This window comes from Corapipo altera, unplaced genomic scaffold (genome assembly GCF_003945725.1).
Source record: "Corapipo altera isolate COAL_440 unplaced genomic scaffold, ASM394572v1 63, whole genome shotgun sequence".
NCBI lineage: Eukaryota > Metazoa > Chordata > Aves > Passeriformes > Pipridae > Corapipo > Corapipo altera.
In genome coordinates, this window is record NW_020884928.1 from 688,846 (window position 1) to 714,087 (window position 25,242).

The 25,242-nt window shown below is 36.9% G+C and overlaps 1 protein-coding gene across 2 annotated transcripts in view; it reads right to left on the minus strand.

Annotated features, from left to right (window-relative positions):
• GPR158 (G protein-coupled receptor 158) overlaps window positions 1–25,242 on the minus strand; it is a 185,983-nt gene that overhangs the window by 71,782 nt on the left and 88,959 nt on the right. For both annotated transcript variants that reach the window (XM_027658741.1, XM_027658740.1), the window contains exons 4-5: window positions 24,032–24,249; window positions 6,808–6,876 (exon numbers count right to left, since the gene is read on the minus strand). In XM_027658741.1, the coding sequence (XP_027514542.1) occupies window positions 6,808–6,876; window positions 24,032–24,249 (287 nt within the window). The remainder of the gene's footprint in view (window positions 1–6,807; window positions 6,877–24,031; window positions 24,250–25,242) is intronic.

Here is a 25,242-nt window from a genome sequence, read left to right on the forward strand (position 1 = left end):
AACATCACATATTTTATCACTATTCAAAGAAACTACAACTACGTGACTTTACTGTGTGCCTGTGCATTGCCTGGTTGGGGAGTCTCTATCCTTGCAGGTTTTTAAGACCCTGTGTCCTGGTTCTGGCCAAGACAGGGTTAATTTTTTGCAGTAGCCAGGAGGGCATATTGGCCAGGAGGGGGAAGGGACTGTCTTCTGGGGAGAAGGGGTTCATTCTGGTGGAGAAAATGTGGCAGGGGGAGCTGTCCAGTATTGTTTATTGTCATGAGGCCCTTGTGAACATTTTTGCACATGAATCACTCTCTCTCTTTTGTACACTTTTGTTTTTAATATCATTGCTGTTAATGTTCATTTTCTTATTTCACTGCTCTTTCCAGTAAATTGTTCTTATCTCAACCCATAATCTTTGCCTTTGTGCCTCCAATTGGAAAGGGGGGAGGGGGAGTGGCATGTGGGGTTTTCATGGGAGTATTAAATTAGAGAATACCATTCCTAAACCATGACACCTTGTCTTGTAGCAAGTCTTATAGCTGACTGTCCTTAGACCAGGAAGTTGGACTGGAGGCCTCGCGAGGTCCCTTCCAGCTTAAGTTAATCTGGGAATTCAGCACACAGACATACACAAACACAGAGAATATAAACAAATACTCCTCACTGAATTCCATCTGCATGATCTCTTAGAATTTATGATGTCATAGCTCTACTAAGTTTCCAATACCTCAAATATTGGTCATATACACAGAGATATCAATATCTAATCAAGATCAGGAGACATACAGCTCTTGCTGATCACAGTTCTTAATGTGGATAATCATATATACAACAGTCTCTAGTTAACAGTATCTAGTAGAATCTTTTAGGATAGCTATGTAAATTAGTGGTAACAGAACCATGAAAAACTACCACACTGTGTATCTTGTTTTTCTGCTATTTCAAATATATTTATCTGAAAAGCAGAAAATATTCAGTGCTTACTCCCTATTAATAAAAACAGTCATAAACATTTTTCTTAGCACAGTTCAGGGCAAGGACAGAAGCGTTTTCAGTACCTATGAGGTTTCTGTACTTTGTAGCACGAGTTTGTAACGCAGAGGCTACACTATCTTACTTCTGGCTTTTGCATTCAAAGAGCGCTGGCTCTCCAAACAACTCTATTGGTTTACCAGTTGCACGTTAACTTCAAAAAGTACGTTCATCTGACAAGGACACTGACCAAGGGAGAAAAATTATTGCATCATCTTCAGCCTGGTTCCCTTGCATCTCTGCTAAGACAATGTACATATAAAATCCTGGCAACACAGTATTTAAAATCTGCTTTTTCCATTGTCTGGACATCTAATCCACTATGATACAAACAAAATGGAAAGACCCTTTTCTAGAGTACTAGGGAATCTGTAGTGATTATCTCAGAGCAGATATTTACACTGTGTCCTTGGACTTCAGTGACATGAACACCAAAGACAAGCATGTTCTTTATCCAAAACAACAACAGTAAAACGACAAGTGTTAATTCTAAAAGCTTTAAACACTATTTTGTGAGTAAAGAAGATGTAATTATATTCTGAAAAAGAATCAACCTAAAACATCTGGGGTATCAGAGCAGGCTTGCAGCGATAAATGTGTTGGAAAAAGCCAATCTTTCAGTTGACCTTAGTGCACATCAATGTGTATAGAATAAACAGTGACTGAGCTCTTGTAACACATCCCTTATAGGAATACTTGAGGGACAAATGCATAAAAGTATTTTGCACTGTTCCATTTTCACATTCATAAATGTCAAACCCAGAGCTTTCCAGTGACCTTGCTCTGCTCAGGACTATTACAACTAATGGAGCTACCACAGCCTCATCCTCCCAACCCTCATGGCTCACTTCTTCCATGCTAATTCACATACAGATCATTTCAGGGGAAAAAACCCACATCCATATCTAAGCTCTACTACTCCTCACTTTCTATCCCTTCTCAAAACAGAAAAGGGTAGGTGATTCTAGCTCAGGCGTGAAAGAGGAAGTAAGACAGCCCCAGAAACACATCCTAACACATGCAGCAAGATGTCTGAGCACAAAGCTTATTCAAGGATTCACTACTGAACTATTCTATGAGCATTAGGAACTCAATGCTCTGCCATCCCAAGCTCCATTTCTCTAAAGTGGTAACCAGCCTTGCTATAACTTGTGGTTTGGAAAAACAAGGGAAAGCAGTAAAGAATTCAGATTCTTTAGCCAAAGGATGAGAAGACTGAAGAACCCAAATCCTAACAGTCTTTAAAAAGATACTCTGCAGCCTCTTAAACTAGTTCATCTTATGGTCTAACTGGCCTCACTGTTACAAGGTTCAACTCCGCTGTCTAACACAACTTTCACTTGCTGGAATTTAAACCTAGTACTTATCTGTTATATCAAGAATATGGAGAAGAAATTATTCCCTTTGTCTTTGCATCATCAGACTAACTAACTTTTCTCACTGGCTGTAGAAATTGTATCATAATATTGCATGGGGTTAATTTTGGAGTTCCAGTTAACATAGACTAGTAGTATGGAAAATATTTAATATATCAGATAATCCTAGTTGTCTAGGGTAGAATTCATCACCATATGAGGCAAGTACCTCAGGCTTCCCTTATAGTCCATGAAGTGCTGGCCATGATGCACCTCATCTTCAAGTCTAAAGTCATAAAAGGTCCATTTCCTCTTCAGGATTTGGTGGGCATAGGGTAACTGTTTCAGCTATGTATACATATATAAGAAACACAGACTCACAGAATAATTTCCTTTGCAAGGGAGCTTCAGAGGTCATCTAGTCCAGCCTCCTGCTCAAAAGAGGTCTAGTAGGTCAGGTCGCTCAGAGCTGGGCCCAGTCAAGTCATGATACCTCCAAGGATGGATATTTTACCAACTCTGGACAAACTGTTTCAGTATTTGACCACTCTCATAGTAAAAAAATGTTTCCTGATATCTAATCAGAATTTCCTATTTTTCAACTTGTGCCTATTACAGATATGTAAAATCAGCTGAGATCTGACCCCTAATGCAATGAACAGGCTTTTCTCTTATAATACTGTGCTTGTGCTCACTTTTGTTGAAGGTCTTTGTAGCATGCAAAAGTTTTTAAACCTGTGTCAGTGAGTTCCAAGCATTAGCAAGACATGGAGTTAGGAAAGGTGTAGAAGTTTCAATAGTTAATATTTCTGGAAAAGGAAAGTAATCAGATGCCAAGTACAGAAGTCAAGGGACTCATCCATAAGATGGTCGGGTTTTGTCTTTCTATTCAAAATCTAAGAACAAAGAAATATAAGCAAAATCAATTAGAAACCCTAGAGTTCATTTGGAGGAGGTCCATTGATAATTGAAAAGACTAAGCAAAAGAATATTAGAGTTGTTACTGTGAGACTGCAGAAAACACAGAAAATGAGAGCTACCCAGCAACTTCTGGGTAAAATCTATGCATTTGTAATAAACAAAGCTCATCTGCCTGCTTATAATTCAGGAAAGATCAGAGTGTTGTTATCAGTATAGCAGAATTTGAATAATAAATTTAGGTGGAGACCATATTTGCACTTCCCATTTGGTTAGAAGGGCATTGTAACAGCTGTTTTTCTCACCAAAAGCAGCTGACTGGTGATATTATTTTTCAATTAATGATGTTACACTATGAATAGATTACTGCATGTAGACATGCAAACAACGACAATTAGTGAAAGAAATTTAGCAATGTAACAAAGTAGGTTTTGGGTTCCATTTAATTAGAGGGTAGGAAAAGTCAGAGATGCAATAAACCCCTTTTGGACACAGTGAAATTTGTATGCTGAAGGCTCTCAAAACAATCCAAGACAGACTGAGTGAACAGATTTCGAAAAAGTGCAAATTTAGGAAAGTGTAGAAGAACAGAGAATAAAGATGCAAAGATTTGGAGCAGCGTTGAGAAAATCTAAGGGGATTTTGCTTTTTAAATAAGAATGTAATTTTGCACTGTATCTGTAAATGAATAGTGATTTCAGTTATTTAGAACTGAAATGCTGTCACTTTATGTCTTTACATCGTTACATGCACTAAGCCAAGCTCTGTAATTCCGCACTTGGTTGAGTGTGAAAGTAAAGCTTTTTGGTTTTGCACTCCAAATCACAATAGAAGAGATGATACAAAAAGGAAAACAGCCTCATGTTAAAAGACAACTACTGTAGTGATGCTTGTGAACTCCATTCCATATATTAACTTGCATTTCACACAATCTGTGGAAAACATAAATTGGGTCTATAAGAGGTGAGATCTGTATTAACTAGTCTTAAAACTCTAATGTACTACTCTATCATAAAATGAGGACCAAATCAAATAGCTGAAACAACAACCTCTGAGCACATGTTACTAAGTCTTTAACTGTACCAGTAAGTCACAGAATATTCCCAATTCTTCTCAGAAACAAACAAAACCACCAAATAACAGGAAGGACTAAATAAGCAATGGATATGACCCAGGAAAAACAAGATCTGCTTTGAAGGTACGTGACTCATGACTAACATATAAAATGATAATATATGCTCTACGCCTTGCTATAAATGTGTGTGTGAATGTCAGCTGGTGCAAATGAGACTCTCCATTTAGACCTTGGGTTTCCTTTTTCAAGCCATTCTGCTCTGTTTTGTGCTCCTTTTCAAGACAATAAGCAGGCAAGCACACTTAGATACTGTCCATGTAAAGCTAAATATCAAGAGTTCACATCCTAAGGACCCACCCCCCTTAATCCACAATCTGCAGCTTTTCTTTCTTAAAAATTAAATAACAGATCTCTCTGTCTACACTTTATAGCCTTCACACATATATTGTTTCACTGCCTTGCCCTGGATCAGTGAATTGAGCTGATCTTTCTGTACCGGTCCCAATCTTCTTCGATTTTAGAAAACTGTATTCTTGTGGTTGGTGAAATCAGGACTAATTTACCTGTCTGAACATTAATATGACCTCCCACTACCAAATTCACTACATCCCTCCCCTAAAACCCTCAAAACAGAAACAACAAAATTTCTCTCTATTTTTGTTTCAACCCATAGGAGTAAGGGTCTGATTAGTAATTACCTGTATAAGAAAGGAAGAGTATCTCAGCAAAGAGTGTGGAAACATAAAACTGCTAGAATAGAGAAACCAGGTTGTACACTTTGCCTATTAGTTTCTAACTGAATGTGCTCACAGTGGACAGTTTTATATAGTATGAAAATGAGATGTGCAGAGAAAGACAAGCTCTCGTCAAATATCTACATATAACTAGAACACAGGCTAATCAGGAATTTTCTGTAAATTTTTTTTCCTCAGAATGCGTCAAACTGTCACTTTGCACTTGCTGTACATTTAACACCCTTATTGTCAGTGAAAAAAAGGGGGAAATGTTTAAATGTCAGTGCAAAGCTGAAGGGATGTTTGGGTTATTGAACCCCTCCCTCCCAGGACCACTTCCTGTCTCTGCATTTAAAGGTCATGGATGACCACCAGCTCTTGCATCTAAGAGCATTGCCCTTCAAGTCAACTGCTGAGAGAAGGCTTTTTCACTGAGAGTATCTCAGTATCCCTGATGCTGAGCACCTGAAGACGGAAGACAGACAACCACCAAAAGACATTTGTCCTTTGTGAAATGGAATGCTTTATACTATGAATTTCTGTAAATGCTTCTTTCACACCACCAGCTGAGGAAACAGTGCATGGGCTTTCCGTTCTGTTCACCAGAAGGAAACATGAAAGACACTCTCAAAATCCTGGGGAGATGTATTGTAGGTTGTAAAAAACATTTGTGCAATATGGAAAAAACAAAAACTTTTACTTCCCTGACATCTGCAAAGTGAAAGATGAAAAAACACATAAAACTATCCTAGAAATGCACACACTTTTTCTTTAGAACTTGAGAGGCCCACACGATTGCAAAAATAATGTATAAAAATTCCATCAGGATTCGTGTTTCTTATAGTATTCTTCACACGTTCTACCACAGTTTATTTGCTACTTTTTCTGCAACTACTAAAGAGTTTTGTTATCCAGCTCATCTCTCAGTACCTATATGTTGGTCTGTAAAAGCACAGAAGATTCTGACTACAGAGTAAAAGAGAACACAAACATATTTGAAAACAGCACACAACTCCACCTTTGTTTCTCTCCTGACCTGCGTGATATCAACTTCTTTCAATTTACACTTTGATGTCTTGCCTTATCTAGCCATTGTGTTGGGTTTAGGTAAGAATTAACAAACTCAGTTTTCCTGGGATTTTTGAAGAGAATGGTTCCACATTTCTGTAAGTTTTGTAATGTATTTCTCACATGACTGTGAAATTACTTTTTTTTTCACTTACAGCACAGAGATAATACCATCTAATTTTCCCAAATACATGGTGTTGCAGATGTCACATAGCCTTAAAACCATCAAAATATATGCCACCAATACACTGAAATAACCATCTTCCTTTGTACTACATTCCAGAAAAATACTTGGTGTAATCAGTGTCTTTCTTTTACACACCTTGCTGATTTTTCCCATAGCACAGATTAGAGAGCTGTCATCTCTAAAAAAAAAAATCAGCTTAGCCCAGAACATCTAAAAACTTCCAATTAAAAATGGCTGGCAAGTTCACTAAATTGAAAATGGAGAATTATCACAAATATAGCAAAATATTTGAGTGCTCTTAAGAATATTTACAGAACACAGCACACTTTACAGTCAGATTAAACTAATAATTAGTTTTGACATTTATATTTTCACCAAGTCACTCATGCAATGTTTTAAAATGTTGGCAGGGATATAATTTGTTTTTAAAGTTATAGTTTGACTTACTGGAAAGTACAGAAGAAGTGATCCAAAAAGAATGGTTTCCAACAGCACCAGCCCTGAAGCCCTGATACTCTAGAAGACAAAAACCAACACAAAATATTAGAAAATTCTCTCTGTGTGACATTTCAATGCTAGTTTCTTTGCAGAAGGCACCTTCACTATTGTCAGTATAACACTTCCACAGTAAAGCTTATTAAAGCAGAATATTAAGCTGTCTGTCATACTGGCATGCTTTGCACTCTTTAATTCACAGGCCCATTAAAATGGTTGTGTTCTACAAAATCCAATTTAAAAAAAAAAAACATTCTTTCCTATGTCAAATACTATTCAACACACAATACCTGGATACAATTTGAAACTGCTAAATTTGTTCTCAAGTGTAAAGAATTATGGATCATGGGAATTACAGATAAGAATTTAACTGTGGAATTTGTTCTGCATTGTTGAAATTTCAAGAAGTCCTTTGAATATTTTTACTTATTTCACATTAAAGACTTGGCTTCTATAACATGTATAAATAATCTACCATTTTATTGAATATAGTGTGCTCTTAGATTGAAAGTGCCTTTATTTTTTCTGACATTTTGTACAAAGATGTTGATTCAGATATTAATTTGTCAGGATTGCAAAAATACCATGTCATTTCCTTACTGATTCTAATGTAGTCTCTCCATCATATTTTCTTACATCTTAAAATTAAACAAAAAAATCAATTCTTTTTCCTAACACAAAGTGTATTCAAACAAGTTTGATGATTTATGAAGAGTCCAACTGTGCCTTATCTTAGAGACAAAACGTCAGCACTGCTTCCCTCTTCTTTAACCATCTCCTTCCCCAGGGAATTTCACACTCTGTGATGTCAAATTCCCAGCACAAAATTATAAAAACTGTAAAAAGCATTATAGGACTGTGTCCACAAGATTCCTTTTGTGGCCCTGATTCTGCCATAGGTGGAAGCTTCACTTGTTTTGACACAGTTTTTCTTCCCAACATCTTTGTAAGATGACATTTTTCTCCCCAGGAACCAATGCAGAGGGGTCTACCCAACACCATACAAGACACTGGCAGAGGTCAGTGAACTCATCTCTCGTGACTGAGCAATACTCAAACCACTGAAGAAACTCTTTTTTCTTATTTTACATAATGCATCTGTATGCAACACGATGGCCAACAAAGTGAAACAGACTTCATACAAGGAAGATGGAAATTATCTAAAACATCTGGTCTTCATATAGCTTCTGTGTGAACATCCTTTTTTAAACAAGTTTTCACATCCTGGTCAGTCTTTCCTTATCGAGCTTTTTTCTGGATGGCATGATCGTAAGAGAACCTGCAGGGGCAAAGAACTTCAGCATTTACAGCTCTTCTTCCAAAACAAGTAATTAATCCATGATTTTCTTCTCACCTGTGTTCAGGGAGGGATCATTCTCTGTGAATTCTGTCTATGCACTTCTTCCTGCCTTAAAAGAAGTGTGGCTTACAAAGAAACACTGAAATTCAAAATGAGCTTGAATCCAAGTTTTGACTGTGTTTTTGTCTCAGTCTTTGATATCAGGAAAATGGAGGTTTTAATCCAATGTTTAAAGATATCATTGCTCTTCTTAACAGGATTCCTCATTAAATGGAGCAGACATTCTAGCGCATATGAATGCTATCCACAGTGATGAAGAAAAGCACAAAACTTCAAATAAGAAATAGTACAACCAAAGAACTATTTTTGTGTAAGTGTAAAGAAAAAAAATAGTATGGAAATGGAAGTATGAGAATTCTCCCAATCTACATTTTTGAAACTGTTAATTTTTGCTACTGCAAAGAAAAAGAGATATTTTAATAACTGATTTTAAAAATACATGAATTCCACTTTTCTTCCATGGTGACCACTATATCCCAAGAGGTAAAGTCCAGGAAGAAAAAACTCCATCCAGCACTGAAGCTTTAACAACAAGGAATAACTAATGAGGAGAAAACCAAACTAAACCAAAATGTTTTAAATTTAATTTATTAGATAAATGTATGGTATATTAGATAAATAGGTATTTCCAGCAGTTTCTGAGTAATAGCTTTTTGACCAAAAGCTAAATCTTCCACTGTACAGACTTTGCAAATATGGGCCCCTCAGGCATGGCGGGGGGCAGCATCACAAATACATCTACAACACACAGAGCAGTGAATATGCCCACATACCTCAAGAAAAAAGCCTTTGCTCTTTTAAGAAAATAAATGAAAGAATGATAAATGATAAACCAAAGTCTAATGATAAACCAAAGTCTCCACCAGCTGGTGTCCACCAATACTGGCTGCAGAAATAAAATTCTCTGATGGAAATCACAGAAATCAGGGCATTTTATGATACAGCCCTGAAATTTCATGCAATGGGATTTTCTTCAACTTGCATGTAATGTTTGCTCAATTTCTTCTTCTTTTCCTTAACAGCTGCTTGGTTTTTTGCATCTGCCTTGCTTGTTAGCATTTATTTTGGTTTCACTTATTTATTTCTCTGGCTGTTCATCCTGTGTACAGTTTGTTTATTACCACTTCGCCTGTGTGCTCATTTCCCTTTCAGGGTTTTATTTCTATGTTTCCTTTTTTGTGCCAATAAAACTGTCCTTTCTGGATTTCCTAGTCACACTCAATGGTTACACATTGCTGACACCTCAGTGATACTACACTTTATTTTGGTTCTAGTTTCATACTAACTTTCAAACTTAACTTAGCTACCTATACCATCTACTGATCTAGGCCTGTTTGTGAAGGACTGATTTATGCCTTAGGATTTGCTCAGTCTTCCATCTACTCATTCTGTCTAGACCACATTAGTAGCCTTTGAGGAAAACACCCATTCCTTATCCTTCTGTCTTAGAAAGTAACACCATTTCTTGGGCAAATCATTAAGAAAGTCATTCATGCCCCTTGGGCACTGCTAAAGAGTCATAAATAAATGCTTAACAATTATTTGCATAAGAGAAATTTAAAAAATAAGCTGTCCAAGTTGCATCAAGTGGAACAAAATAAAAAGCTAAAATTATGTATAAATATGCACAGAAGATACTGCATTTCAATTCTCTATGGTCTTAAGCAATCCAGGAAATACAGCAGCATTAATTATCACTGAATTCCTGAATGTCAACACACAAAGTCAGTGATATGAGTGCCAAAGTATTTTCAGAGTGGAGAAAAAAAGAAGAAATTAAAACCCAAAATAAAATTAATGTAATCCTGTATCTCTTACATTGCATAATACCGAATTAACAGAACTAAAGACTTTTGGTATCAGTCCAGGAAGACTGCAGATTCCTCCAGGGCCACATGTCACTGTGTATTTTATGAGCATGATACCATGGAAACTTAGTGAGGGGAAAAGGTTGACATGTTTTGATTTTTTTTCACTTTTGCTAAACAGTTCTGCCACTTCTATAACATAAAGAATGACCAAAGAAGGCTGTGATTTAAAGAAAATTTCCTTTTGCAAAGATGGCTTCACCAGAATGTGAGCTTATTGTACAGATAAATGAAGCATACAAGAAACTATTAGGGGAAAAAAATTACATAGAATTCTTCTTTGATCTCAACTTTAAATACAACACATTCATATTTATTAAATTGTAAAGTATATCTACCACTCAATGTACAACTGAAAAACACATATGGATACATGACAGAACAGTAGAGAAGCAAGGAAAGACAGAGAACAGGCCCAAGTGTGCTCTGCTGTACTAAGCTGATGTATTTGAAGTGACTAGAAAAATTACTATGCAAAACTGTCTCAAAACAAGTGAAATGAAAAGCTTAGCATGTAATGGCAACATGCTCGCTCTCCAGTGCTCCCAGGAGGACCTTTGTGACCCTTGTGGTGCAGATCCATTCTCCTCTACATGTGAGGACATGAGAGACATGATGAGACCTTACTGGACTGTATTCCCAAATCTCTCCCTTCCCTGAAAACTCTTCCTGTTCAAATTCTTGTTTCCTGGTACAACTGGTCTTTAGTTCTACTAAACAACAGAGGTGAAAAGAGATTTTTGTCAAGTTGAAAATACGTGGTCTGAAGTGAAGCTGGTTGAAATGTTTTATTACCAGTTGTTTTTCTTATTAAAAGACACCTTCCCAAAAAACAAATTTTTTTCAGTATGACTGTATTTTTCCTTTGATTTTCATGTGCTGTTTTTCTAAAGCCCACTGAACCTTTTTCCTCTTTCTTATTCCATATATCTTTTCCCAACTACAAAAATACAGTTATCTTTTTCAGTGAAAGAGCTGTGTGGAAAAACTGAAGTGCTAACTTTCAGGAATTTTATCTCACTTAGAGATTACTTTTAAGAAACAGAATACAAAGACCCTTCTTTCCGTCCCTGAGGCTGAGCAACAGCAAGATGTTTGGCTCTTTGTCAAGAGACAAAAGTTGCCAGTTCCCAGACACTGATATTAAGAAGAGCAGAAAAGAGTGGAACTACATTTCGTTGTGGTGGTTATCTTAATACTGCTCAGATCTGGAAGAGGATTACTGGGGACTAAAGAATGAGCACAAAAGCAACTGGTAGGAGTTCTTTGAACCCTCAATGAGTACTATCATAATTTATTGATTTTCTTGATAACAAATTCAGAGACTGATTAGGACTGCTATCCAGGAAAAGGGAACTGTCAATTTCCATAACAAAGCTATGCTTTAATTTTATTTTTGTTGGTTAAGGAACAAAACTCAAGCAACTCATTCCCAGTTAACTGAAGGAAATACCCTTCACTTCAAGGGAGAAAGACATAGAGCTCTTTTGAAAATTTTGCTGTAAAACAATGGAAGAGAAAATTGTGTGTCCTGTTCAACCTCTTGCCACACTGACAAACACTTTTAATGATAATTGTTCTATTTGAATAATACCTATTAATAGAATATGGATTGCAAATACAGAAGATTTCATAGCAAAGGCCAATTTTCCAAAGACAGGCCTACAGTTATGTGCTGCCACTTAAACTATACTGGCAAATTGTCAGAATTTTCTGGCATTTGCAGGTTTTGTGCAGTATTTCTAAACCAAATAAATATAATCCTCATGTTCTTTCATTTCCCCTTAAAACCTTTGAAGAATACTTACATGAAGGTCATTTTATTTCTATTACTAGTTGAAGGTGAGCTCAAATAGAATACAATTATTAAATTTACTTTTTACTGGAAAAAAGTCAGGAAAAGCAAAAGTTATCAATCATAAATCAATTTCATTATAAGTGCACAAGATGTCAGGCCTCCAGGATACCCCCATATACTCTATTTTTCAATTCATGTGGCCCTTGATCCTTTCTGTTATGAGAGCAATGAAATCTGTATGATATATCATGATGATAAGGGTGTTTGGCATTTAGAAACACAGGTCCTGCTGCATCTAAGTTGCACTACACCACCTACAAAATAAATATTTGAGAAAACAGTATTTGTGGGTGAAGAACTCTCACAATGAAAATAGTTAATGTTCCAGGGACATCTTTCCTTATAAAAGTGGGAATTCTTTGGGGACATGTTGCTTAGATCACCAGGTGAAGAAAGAAAATTAATAATAAGGTAAATAATACCTAAGTTCAATTTTGGTCTATTCACAGACTTACAGTAAATTTAAAAGCTGAATATGTACAATAGTAATCATCAAAAATCTAGATCACTTCAAGCGCCTGTTTTGCTAGGCTATGCAGTCAATTAACGCAGAAATTAATTGAAAGTAAGAAGCAAAGGCATTATCTTCAAGAATAAAACGCTCTCTAATATTGATAGTTGCCTAATCAGCAAGAGATTAAATGGAATATACAAAAAATCTGATAGAAACCAAATTTCAGGAGCTTTGGAATACCTGAACTGCAATTCAGCATTTTATTCAACATGGTCTCACCTATTACAGAAGGCAATACCACAGCTCACTAAACAGTCTATATAAATGGTAGTTCAATCACGTAGAGAGCAATAGTTTGTGGTAAGTTATAGGATAAAAACCCCAACCTGACTGCAAAGCTCAAGATTCATATTTCAGAAGAAACAAACTGACAATGATGTAAGAAAAGAAGGGCTAGAATAAATCTCATAAAGATAAAAAAATCTCATTATTCACATGACTGAGAAGGCAAATGAACTACAGACGAAGATCATTAGATTAATTTCAAATCAATCAAAACCTCATAATTCTGAAGAATTTAAACCCAAATCCAGTTTATTTTTTTCATTTTTACTTTACAGGAGCCAAGTGGCTAAACCACTCCAAACTAATAGATTGGATCTGAGAAATGCTCATCCCAGAAATGGTGAAATTTTTCAGCTCTTCAGAATCTATTATGCTAAGTAATATCTCATTAAGTTTAGATCACTGTATGTTTCACTGCAAATAAAAGCACATTTGCCTTTGAAGGAAATATTGTTATGTAAAATTTAATTATTTTTCCTACCACTGCATTGCTGAAAGGTCCAGACTCAGGGAAAACTCAAGTTATTGTGGACCCTGAACAAGGAGAAAGTGAAAAAGACTGTCCTACCTCCACAAAGTTAAGAGTTAAAGGGACAATAGACAAATAAGGGCAGATAAGAAGAACAATGAAACAACAAAGCAATATCATGTATCATAACCAGCAATTAGTAGTCCAAGCCTATCAGTATCCCACTCTGAGTCACACAGTTTGTCAGCACTTGAATCTGAAGCCATGATACGGAGAGCAGGGGATGCTCTCAAAAAGCCTCTACCAAACATGAGGAAAACACAAAGGCAACAAAGGGTGTTTTTGAAAAATGTAACGAGATGAGGCTGTTGTTGACACTTCTGCATCAGAGAAATGGCATTAGGAGAGAGAAAAAACTCATGTGGGAGTCAAAAAAACAAGAGGTATAGCTCATGTATGATGTAAACAGGGAGATGCAACAAGGACAACACAAAGTTGTGGAACAGAAAATTGTTTGCAGCATCATTTTGAATAGACTGGAGCAGGCCATGACTGCATTTGCCAAGGCCAGCTGAAAGGCCTTTGCAGTAGCCAAGACAAAAGATACCAAGCTGAGACAATAAATTTAGGTCTGCGGACTAGCAAAGAACATATATTAAAAGGGAACTCAGAAGGAGTTCAGTAAGGCTCAGACATAGCTGGAAGCAAAGTGAGCTCTAGAGTCCAAAATGACTTTCAGTAACAAGCAGGTTGCTACAGTAACGAAGAAAGCAGAAGCTGGGATGTCCTCGAGGGGAGCAGGAGGAGATCAAAGTTTCTTTTCTGCTATATTGATGCTGATGAGAAGATGTCAGAGAAAAATGTCACAATTTTATTTTAGACAGGGGGAGGCATGGCTGAGACAGGGAAGGTATAAAGCAATCTGACTGTGTTCATAGCACGACGTCCTAACAAGAAGCTGACAGCATAAGCCTCCTGCTATAAACCTTCAACTTTTGCCAAAAGAAATGAAGGAAATAATGAAGAACAGGCAAATGTTTTAGTCTGAATGATCTGTGTTCAGATTCCAACACATGATAGAGCCAAAAAAAAAAAAAAAACCACATAAAAACCAGCACATAAAGTTTCTCTGAGCATGCTATCATTAAATATAAGGTTTTCAATAAAAAAATATTCAGTAAAAAACGCAAGACTTTCCTAGAATAAGGTTTCAAATACAGTTATATTTCTCCTGTTTGGAAGTTCTTGTGCTACATCTTTTCTGTTGTTTTCTTTCCCAGTTTCTTCTTTGTGTTATTTCTTCCTTCTCTTGAAGTGAAACTTCTAAAAAAGCTTATTTCCTCATCTTCATAAGCGCTTCTCCCTAGTTATACTGTTTTTTCAACATCAAAATGGGGTCCAGACACCAGCACTCCAGAATGCAAATCCCAATTGCATCAAAAGCCATATTTCAGCCTCCAAACCTTGGCCCTGTCTATTAGCCAAATGTTTTTCCCAAAGACAAAGACTTCATACAGCAAATGACTGTCTGCAATGAAATTCTGAAAGCCTTCCTGGTTCAAAGTCCCTCTACTACCAATTGGGCTTATGCTTGGAATAGTTCTCCTGAGCCTACACTTAGACCCTTATAACAAAAGGAAAGGCCTGCTTCAGGAAAGGAAAGGTCTGCTCTTGGAAAGGGAGGCATGCCAAAGACCTCATGCAAGCCACCAGGGACTTTGCTACTGCTATTGATTGTACAAGGAAGAGTCTTAGCAGGATGCAACTCCAAAACAAATAGCAGGATAAATAAATAATGTTGCTGTTATTCTGCTGACAAGATAGGAATTCTCTTCCCAGCAAATCTGTAAATACCCATTCACAAACCCAAATAAAACTTCAGGTAAATGCAACTCCCCTGAAATTACTGCATCAAAGAATCAGTGGGGAAAGCTTATTATCACGTGACAGAGCATTTGGTTTACTCAGCTACCCCACAAGGGCTACAAATACAAGACTCAGCAAGACTGAGAGAGTAACAGACAACAAAAAATTTTAGCAGTTTGCTAAATTTGTAGCTCTGAAACAGCTCTGGAAGTTATTCTATGCTGCTATAGTTCTTGTTGTTAGAAAATCTCTCCTGGAAGTCAAGGATTTGATTACCTTTATTTTTCATTATTTTAAAAGTAAAATCATAGTGCAACACAGTTAAACATATATATGCCTTCAAGGCTACTCCAGCCATGTCTCTTGTTACAGCTGTATTCTTGGCCAACACCCTACACTGAAAGTGCACTATCAGCTCCATTCATTTGAACTTTGGGGCTGTGTGTTGTAGAATTTTCTGGAGTATTGGTGGAACCTAAGATATTCATATACTGCAAGGTATTAAACAGCAAGACACTAAGAAAGCAAAAGCCAGGAATCACTTGAGACATCAAAGTGGAGCAAACATGTCACAATCCATGGCTGATTCACATCACTTTGAAGGCAGCGTACTCCCCGAAAAATGTTTTCCATTTGGGCCCTAAGGTTTTGTGCAACCCAACTCTGTAGAGACAAGCCCTGGCTTAATATAAAGATTTACAGAGAAGATTGTAGCTTTTGAATTCTTAGAGCTACTATTGAGTACCGATGAGAAGTTATTTTGAAGACCTATCATTAGAACATTGTCCATTAGGAGTAGACTCAGGCTAGAGAACCCTGTACATAGCCATTTGGTGCTTCCTACTGCCCTGCTCTCCTCATTAGCTATTCTTCACGAGACTGAAATGAAATCAACAAACATATTTCATATCTAGATCTTTATTTTCTTCACACTTCAGTTTTTCATTAGGCCTGAAGTGTCTATAGTGGAACTAGGTTTATTTTTCTATTCACATGTATTAGAATGCAAATATATACAAAAGTGAAATCTTTGGACTTATGAGGTGAATGCTGCAACACCCTGCAAACACAAGGCAATATCACCCTTGCAGCCATGCCTTACCAATGCTTGCTGTTTTTGGAAACTCTAGCAGACAGTACATCATCCCTGAGACTCAACTACAGGCTAACAGCCCCTGTACTTCTTATCTTTTCAATAAGGTACTCTGCAATTATTTATGTGATAGTTTAAAAAGTACAGCATCCCTAAATGCATCTCAACTACCCAGAAAAATGGTAAGGGACATTTTATGAGTTCTGTTTTATTAATAAAGGAAATGGGAATTCCACTAAAAACAGTAACAGTTTCGAAAACAACATTGGCAATGTCTTTAAAGTTGCACACCTAAAGACTACAATAAAATTCCTGAGAATTCACAAGAAACTAGGTTCTCACAATAGGATATGATGAAGAAAGGGTGTATAAAGCACTCCACAGAATGTGTATGTGCTGAGCAAACTGTCAGGTATGCCCACCAGAACAGCATGCAAAGGAAGCTGCTCCACCTGCACAAGATCTCTTCCCTCTATCAAGTTTCCACTTCAGCTGAAATGTCAGAAATTGGTGTCTAGGGAGAAAAAAGCAGAATGTGCACCAAAGATGAAAGGCATCCAAGCATAAGCACATCAAGATGCCACTGTGGAGTGAAAAAAAAGAAAGGATTGGCTGATTTACATTAGCAAAAGAGGTGTGTTTGCAAAGCCAGCACACTTTAATGTTTAAAGATGTATCACACATCAATAGCCTGTGATTACCTCACTCTGAATTACTGCATCCTACCACGGCTGCAGTAAGGGAGAAAAGACATTCTTGATTTCTCAGTATTAGAAGGGGGAACTACAACATAAATTTGCATGTTGCCTTTCCATCTATATGCAGTTCTGTGCAGTGTTTACAATTGCATTGTTTAGGGACTATCTTCACAGTTTTGAAATCATATTTAGCAGAACACTTAAAAATATTTACACAAAGAAAAATAGAATAGTGGTGGCACAGTGTATCTAGCCATGTTGAATTCCAAACACTAAAAATCCGTACACAACAGACTAAAAAAAATATAAAAACAGTCTGTTGCTGTTATTTGCCACAGTTCCCTCGAGAGGTAAAATGATTCATTCCTGTTGGTTATTAGTCATGTGGTCCTGTTAACTGTGAGTTTTTTCCTTGACCAGTGTTCTAAATGTACATTTTCCTTCTCTCATTAAAAGTATTTGTATTTCTGTATTTCCAACAGTTCTTAAGTGTTCCTAAAGGGGGGCAGGAGGGGAAGACCAGTGCAATAAAAGTTGTTTAGTTATAAATTTCTAATATATGTGATTGGAAATGGTCTTGAATGAGGTAAAGCCCTTCATTCCAACGGCCTCCATCACAGTCCTTCATCGTTGTTAATGCCATAGGACAACACCATTCCAAATTGCTGTGTTTAAGACTCTCCTCTAATAATTTTTTTCCATTATTTTTCAGAGCTGAAAACAGCCTTTTCCAGCTGTTCTCACTGCTGTCAATTTTACCTTGACATGCTGGGTTTACATTCAGAGATGCTGGCCACTGGTAGGTTAGGCAGACAGAAAGACCAGATCCCCCAAAGGTTTCCTCCGCTTGCCCTCAGTTCCTGCATTCTCAGAACCTGGCAGCACCACTGTGCATGACAAGGAGAGATGATAGCAAAGTAGTTTGGCTTTAGTGCAACTACTCTGAAGCCTTTAGCATTGATTTGAATGAGAACTCCCAGCAAACAAGACCCTTCTGAATAGGTCTAGGTGAGTCAAGGCTGGCTCACATTCTCATCTCTCCTTCATCACCAAAGTAGCAATTAGCCCCTTCCAAGCTATGTTGAGAGGTTGAGATCAACTTCTCTGTTCTCTTTGCCAGTAGAGGTTCTTAGCATTTCTTAAAGGCACTCACAATTCGTCACAGCAGTTGTATCCTCCCTAATAGCTCCATGTTTGACTTGACAGGCTGCAGTGCAAAGGTCAGCTATTTTCTGCTCTCCTTTCCAGTTCATTTGAAAAGGCAGCCTGATAACTGATGAGCCCTTTAGGTTCTTTGCAGGTAATGTCCTTCTGCAGTCTGGTACTTTTGCATGAACTTGTTTACAATGCATCTGGTTTCCTCTCTAAGGCTCTGGTAGAGCTTTAGTCATTCAAATTCTATGCTAAATTTGAAATTTAAAAAAAATTGGTTTTTTATTTATAGTTATTTAAATGTTTGGTTTCTTTCTGGTAGATTTGCTACCCCTACCCTACACTGCATGTAATCAATACTGCAGTTGCTGACTCCCTATTTGAGCTCTCCCTGGGTTCACGTAGCACTACTCACACAGAAAAGTTCTCCTATTTTGTTGATACTTTTTCTTACAAAATCACTGTTCAGCTTCTCAATTTTGAGAATATTTGCTTCAGCATCCATAATTTCTAACCAGTTACTTTTGTTAGCTTAGCCTCATACTTTTTGGATGTGTTTTTAGTAGTAATGTTTGCATTATAAAATCAGTAATAATGCCACAGCACATAAAAATGTGTGCTAGTATTCATCTTAAGCTGATTTGTTCCTTAGTTGTTCAGCCTGGAAAATGTTTTGGGCCTCTGTATACAGCCATAAAGATCTGATTTGGTAGGGCAGAAAGTTGTTCTGTAGGATCCTCTCATACTCTGTCAAAGCCTTTTGAAAACCAAGGAAATAAGGTTGAGCCTATTCCTTTATAGACTCCTCTACAATTGCTAAGATATATCTTGACCATCAAAAGCAGTGAGTATGTTCCTTGTTTTACATTCAGTGTCCCTTTGCGTCTCTTACACTGCAGAAACCTCAGGTGCAGTATTCAGCAGGATCACCCTATCACAGCAGTCTAACAGAACTCCAACATTTCCACTATTGAGGAAAAATCTCTTTTTCCCAGGCTTCATCACACAACTCCCTCAGTGTCATTAAACTGGTGCTGTCAGGTGCTGTCAGGTTTCCTGATGGGATTTCACATGTTTTCATCTCCCTTGAGTTTTTCAGCCTCTTGCATTTTGTGTCAATTCTAGGCTCAGGGTTTCCAGTTTTCACTACCGATTGGCATGAGGGGCGTTGAGAGTAAAAGGTTTCTTTGAAGTGATCCGCACATCTGTTTTCCCTTCTGTATTAGCTGGGAATATTTTTTCCCTCTTTTCTCTCTGGCACATTTCCTCCATTTACTCTCCTGTTGAAATGCTTTACCGTTTCCCATTATAGCAGTAGCATCTTCTTTATCTGTTACAATTTTCATCTTTTTCTGTCTTTCCCTACAATGCTTTTCACTAGTGGTTTAGCTTCTGCTGCTCCTTCTATCCCGCCTTCTAAATTTTTTTCATTCATACCATTTTGGAGTTCTCCTTTCTCTTGGCAAAGGGCCACATTTTCTGCCTGTGGTTTTCTCCAGTTACAACTCTTGCAGTTTAATAACATTGCTGCTGAGCTGATCTCAGGGCTGCTGAGTCACTTTCACCTGTGTTTGACAAAGCCTCAAATGAATTTGTCAGCATCAGTCTGAGCTTGTTCATAATATCTTTTGGCTGTTCCATCTTGTACTGTTGGCCAATTCCGACTACTTCTTGAAGTCACTAATTTGCCATTATACTTACAGGTTGGCAGTGGTCACATTGGTCAGTGGTATCAGTAGTTTGGAGCAATCGTGTTTTGGATGAACCAGCTGAATTTTATTTTGCCACATATCAGATGTGAAAGTCTATATGAGTAACTAAAAGCTTTTCAAGAAGAGAGCAAAAGAATGTCTTTCTGATTCTGACTCTAGTGTCCTACCTCACTTCATGGCCTGTGCTGCATTATTAAAGAAAAAAAAGAACAGAGAGTGATCCTTCCCAGTCTATCCTCCCAGTTTCACCAAAACCATTGTGTTTAAACACCCTAGAAATAAAGAAATATATAGAGAAATATCCTGTGTTATTCTTCCAAACCCTATTTTAATTACTTTATACTTCAGGATCCAAGGTATTTTTTGCCAGTGAGTTACATGAAGCAAATAGAAGTTGTGTAATGCACCTTCTTCATTTTTTTAACCATTTGAGAGATCCCTTGAATACCTTCTAATGATACCTTAAGAGGAGCCATGAATATATGTTCACACATCAATATCACCTTGTTGCACATGACTCTATACCATATTTCCTGCCCTGTCTTTCCTCTGTCATCTCTTGGTTACCTATAAGTAGTGTAGCTCACCTAGCTCCTTGAGATCGTAATTTTTAAGAGCTTTTGGCAGCAGACCTTCGAAAAAGTTCTCTCATATCCACATGCTCACAATCCACCTTCACAGAGCTATAAATACATTTGTAGGGCATCACATTCTCACAAAAACCCACTTCCCACAGTTATCCACGGACCGGTAGTTCTATTTTTTATTACCATTTCTATGTATTTGCAACTGTGTAAGTTGGACCTACTGATCTTTAGTTCTTGTCACCATTATGGGAAGTCTTTATAAGGACAGTTGTCACATTTCCTATCTTCCATTCCTCCTTTACTGCTATTAATACAAGCAGTAGCTTATTCCACAGTAAATAGTTCAGCAGTTTTCTAGAGTTCTTTCAAAAGTCTGAAGAGGATTCTTTAGATGAACCTTAAGAAGTTCTAAAAGAAGAGACTGAAAATTTCAGAGACTTGTAATGGTTCCTGTAAAGAGAATCCTGGCTTTACGAAGCCAGTCATCTGGCTTGCTATAGGCTTTGCCTATTTATTACCATTCATTTTGTCAAGATCTTTCACTTCTGGAACCACTTTGACTGATATTTACCAGATTTCTCTGTATCTCATTACTATTACAGCCTAGGTTAGTAATAAAGGTCATGTCAAAATGGAAGTTGTATTATCACATTTTTTCAATGATACTTTGGCAGTAATTGTTCAAAACATTTCCATTCTCATCACCACACTCTTTGGAGCAGTACATCTTTTACCAGGCTGATCTTTCAGTAACTGGCTTGGACCTAGCATATATTCCACATTATTGATGATACCAGGCCAATGGCAATTTTCCATTATAATTACTGCTTGGTCATAAGATGTGCAAACAGTATGATCTGAATAGTTGAGGTATTTCTTCACTTGTCTAAAATGCTTATGGTCTGCATCTGCAATTACTGATACATTGATTTTTTTGAGAGAAAGGTTGTCACTTCCATCATGATCTAAAAGATCCCTATGGGTCTTTATCATTCTTTTTCTGAATTATTATACTCACAATAGCACGGTCAAGGTGCCTGGGGTGTTTCTTTCCAAGGTGCTTTCCGTTGGCAGATCTTAATTTTTCAGGACCCTAGCTTTTTGAAATTAGTAATTACCAGGACCCTCCATGAAATACAGGCATTGAGAAGTCTTTTGCAGTCACTTTTACTGAAGAGGTAACCTGATCTTATCTACCTTCTGATTTTACTGATCAACAACTGTACCAAAATGCCACATACCTACTTCTTCACTCTTTCACCCCTGGGGCCCTAATCTAACATTTTTTGTTCTCAACCCCCTTCTTTTGCTCTTTTAAACACTTTGAAGTTTGTTTCTTGATATCGTAACAGTAAACAGTTCTTTCTGTTAAAATATTGTATTGAAAACTACTTTTTTGTAACTATTTGAATATTGTACTGCTACATGTGGGAGAGAATTCAAAAAAATGCTCTTTTCTGACACCCACACAGCACAATGGAAATGAGCAGTTTAACACAGCAACTTTAATTACAGACACATATACTAAACTAATTGTGGTTTGCCTCACTAACAGTTGGAAATTCTCAAAAAGGCAGATATTTTGAACATATTTCAATATGTGTTCTTTCATTTTCATGACTTTCCCCCCTTGGCAGAGAGTACACAGTCAGCTACTAGGTTTTTTCCTTCACTCCAAATTTCTGTCATTTCCCAATGTAACCAGCAGTTTTCTTAAGCAAATATTCATTGTTCTCAGTATGTTTGTCCTCCATACAGCGTCCCATTTCATGGTAAACATGTGAGATTATTTTCTTCTTGAAATCATGCTGTACCAACAAGATAAAGAACATTAAAGGAATATCAAAGAAAAGCTCAGCTGAATACATGGAAAGCAGTGGAAAATCTATTTATCGGCTTCTATTCCTTGAAAACATCAATCATAATGGAAGGGTTTGTTAATCACCATACTATTTTTTTTTGTCTCGTATTTCCTTCCCTTTTCCTTGTGAGATACACATCTAGAAAAAAGTCAACTCTCTTCTACGGTAGCAAAATCGTAATTAAATACATCTCTGGCCAACTGAATGAACTGAATGTCTGAAAGGCATCACTTTTCATTCTGGGAAAAAGAATGCTTTGGTTTATGTCTGGTTTCACTCGTTCAGATGTCATGATTTCTAATGGTAAAAGGCAAGCTGGAAAAAAAAGTAAGGTCAAACCTTTTCATAACGACTGAAAAGCTCTTAATAAACAAGGTAAGATGTGTATATGCTTCTTTAGTATTGCTTTGGTATTAAAGATTTAGATCCCATCTGGTTCTTTACTCATAGACTACTTTGGAGAATTGATTAATCATCACAAAAGTAAAAATGCGCCTTTCATTACTAGCAGGTTTTGTGAAACACAAGATTTCTCTAGTATGTTTAATAAAGATATATCTTTCTTCTTACAGTAGCAGATATGTATATCAGAACATAAGCAATGTACAGGTGCAAGAGTGTATGCAATTTTATTCATGTCTGATCTCAAGCTACTTGTGAGAAAAGAGACATTTCTTATAAAACAATATTTTAATGTGTAAAAAAAAAAAATCAAGCCAAACTTGCTTCTTTCATGATGTTGTTTATGACATTAAGGGAGTACCATTATCAGACTAAAACCTCACAAAATCGGAACAAAGTTCTTCTGCTAAAGAGATGCCTACAACAAATTTTCATAATGAAAAATTTTATAAATACAATTAAGTCTATAATTTGAATGATTTTATGCAATATCATTAAATACAAAGACTCTTTCAGAAACAGAAGAGGAAAAAAAAAATGTTATTGCTCGTTCCATGATTTCCTGCCAGGATATTAAAGTCTTTCAAAATGAGCCACGCATTTGTAACACAGACACTGCAGGATTAGGAAGATTGTGGGATCAAGTGTTCCAAAAACCAAAATGGAAATGCTTATCTAGCTAAAGAAGAGTGGATGAGGCTCTTAATTTCAACAATGTAGTATACTGTGTGCACACCTACATCTCCCAAATGTAAGTAGTGAATATATGCCATCTTCAATTAATTTCTTTTTATTAAATTTGAAGTTTTAGAGAATATTCTGCATTTACTGAGGCAACAGTGAGATTCCAAGAGATCTTACAAGATTTTCAGTGAGGTAAAAGCAGAAGGTTCATTAGGTTAGTACATAAATGCTGCATTAGAAATTTACAAATACTCTTGAATATACTCATGCTTTAGTGAAAAAAGTAATAATCTTTAACCATAGAATCAAGTTTAAACTCTCTAGGAGCTACCTGGAAGTATTTCTCTTTCATATAATTATTTTCAAGCTAGTCTCTCAAATATATTGAAAACAAACATCATTCCCAATAGTAGTAAAACAGAGACTTTCAAGATCCCGAAATTCTAAAAACCCCATGTTCCCTTATGTACCTGCAAAATTGGCCTGATTTTCCAGAATTACTTCGAACATAATAGGTTTCCTTGATTTTTGCTGAACACCTATAAATGTAAGAGTATTTCACTGGAAGACACAAATTGCTCAACTTTTCTTTTTCCAAAACTACATAAACAATTTAGGAAAACATCCCTATTTGGAAATCCCCCCCTCCCCTTGACCTGAGCTCCTTACCTGATAAACTGACTCTCAAAATGAGAAGCTATACACCTAAGATAAATGAGCCTGTACCACACAGTGAGGAATATCAAAGCAAAACAAGTCAGTTTACCTTTGCCTTGCGAAAATGGTAGACTACCAGCATGCTTATGAAGTCCAGCAGCATACAGAGCGTTTGGAATGAGATGATAGCCAGCCGTAAATACTTGTCCTCCTGTGCATAGCAGGGAGTGTCGTCTGTACAGTAGGAACATCCTTCTCTGCAGGGTAGGCAGGTGTAGACTTCCTCTGACAATTCACCAACTGAAAAGCGATTTTCTGCATCTTTTCCTGAAAGTATCAGAAGGGCAAGGGGAGACACCTTTAGTTGTAGAGGATTAGGAGTTCATTCACACAGAAGCAAACCATTACTCTGCTGGACTCCCTTTCCCTCCTGGTTGGCCTCTCTAATAAGGTTACAAAATAGCTTGACCAGTGTTGCTTTTCTCACTTCGATCTCCTTTGTAACATTCAGAAAATGCAGGCCAAATCAGATATGAAGGAAAGTGAGCTTGTTAAACATCAAATGCTTCCCTGTTATATTTAAAGTTGGCTAAATCTGCACAGCAAATTCTATGAAGGAGAATTCTGAATGGGGACAAAAAGTATATGAAAGATTTGAGAATAAGGAAAGGATTTCACACAGACACATGAAGAGCAGACCCATTAACTACCTAATGTTCATAGTACAAGCTCTGATCCTATTTCAGATTGTTCCTCAATTTCATAAAGATGCTATCTAGTGAATTAATGAGCTTCAAATTAGATAAAACTCTTCTTAATTAACATTTGTTCAGCATGTTGTTGCATGATTGCACTACTCTGTGCCCAAAGCAAAACCAGTCCACTTACACTAAGTATAATTTTCCATTGTTCACACAAGCACATCAGGAAATCTAGAAAACCTACTGGCAAAAATTAATATTTTGTCTATGAAAATCAGTGATTCTTGAGCTGACATCCATCAAAATGAACCCATCAACAGCGCACATAGCAGGATTCCAACTTTTTCTGATCTATGAAGACTTTCCTGTAAACCCCTCTGAGGCTTCTTACCCTATAAGCAATTAATGGAGTAAAAAGGTGAAAAGGGGCAAAGAAAGAATATTATTAAATAAGATGGAAACCTGAATTTATTGAAAATGCTTACTATAGGGAAGATAGCCTTAGGAACTCACAGAAACAAGAGAATGTGGCTGAAGTCAAAGCAAAGGTGTGTTAAAATGTGTGATAACTCCTCTCACTTTACACAAGACTAGAAAATTGCTCCAATTTCTTTGATCA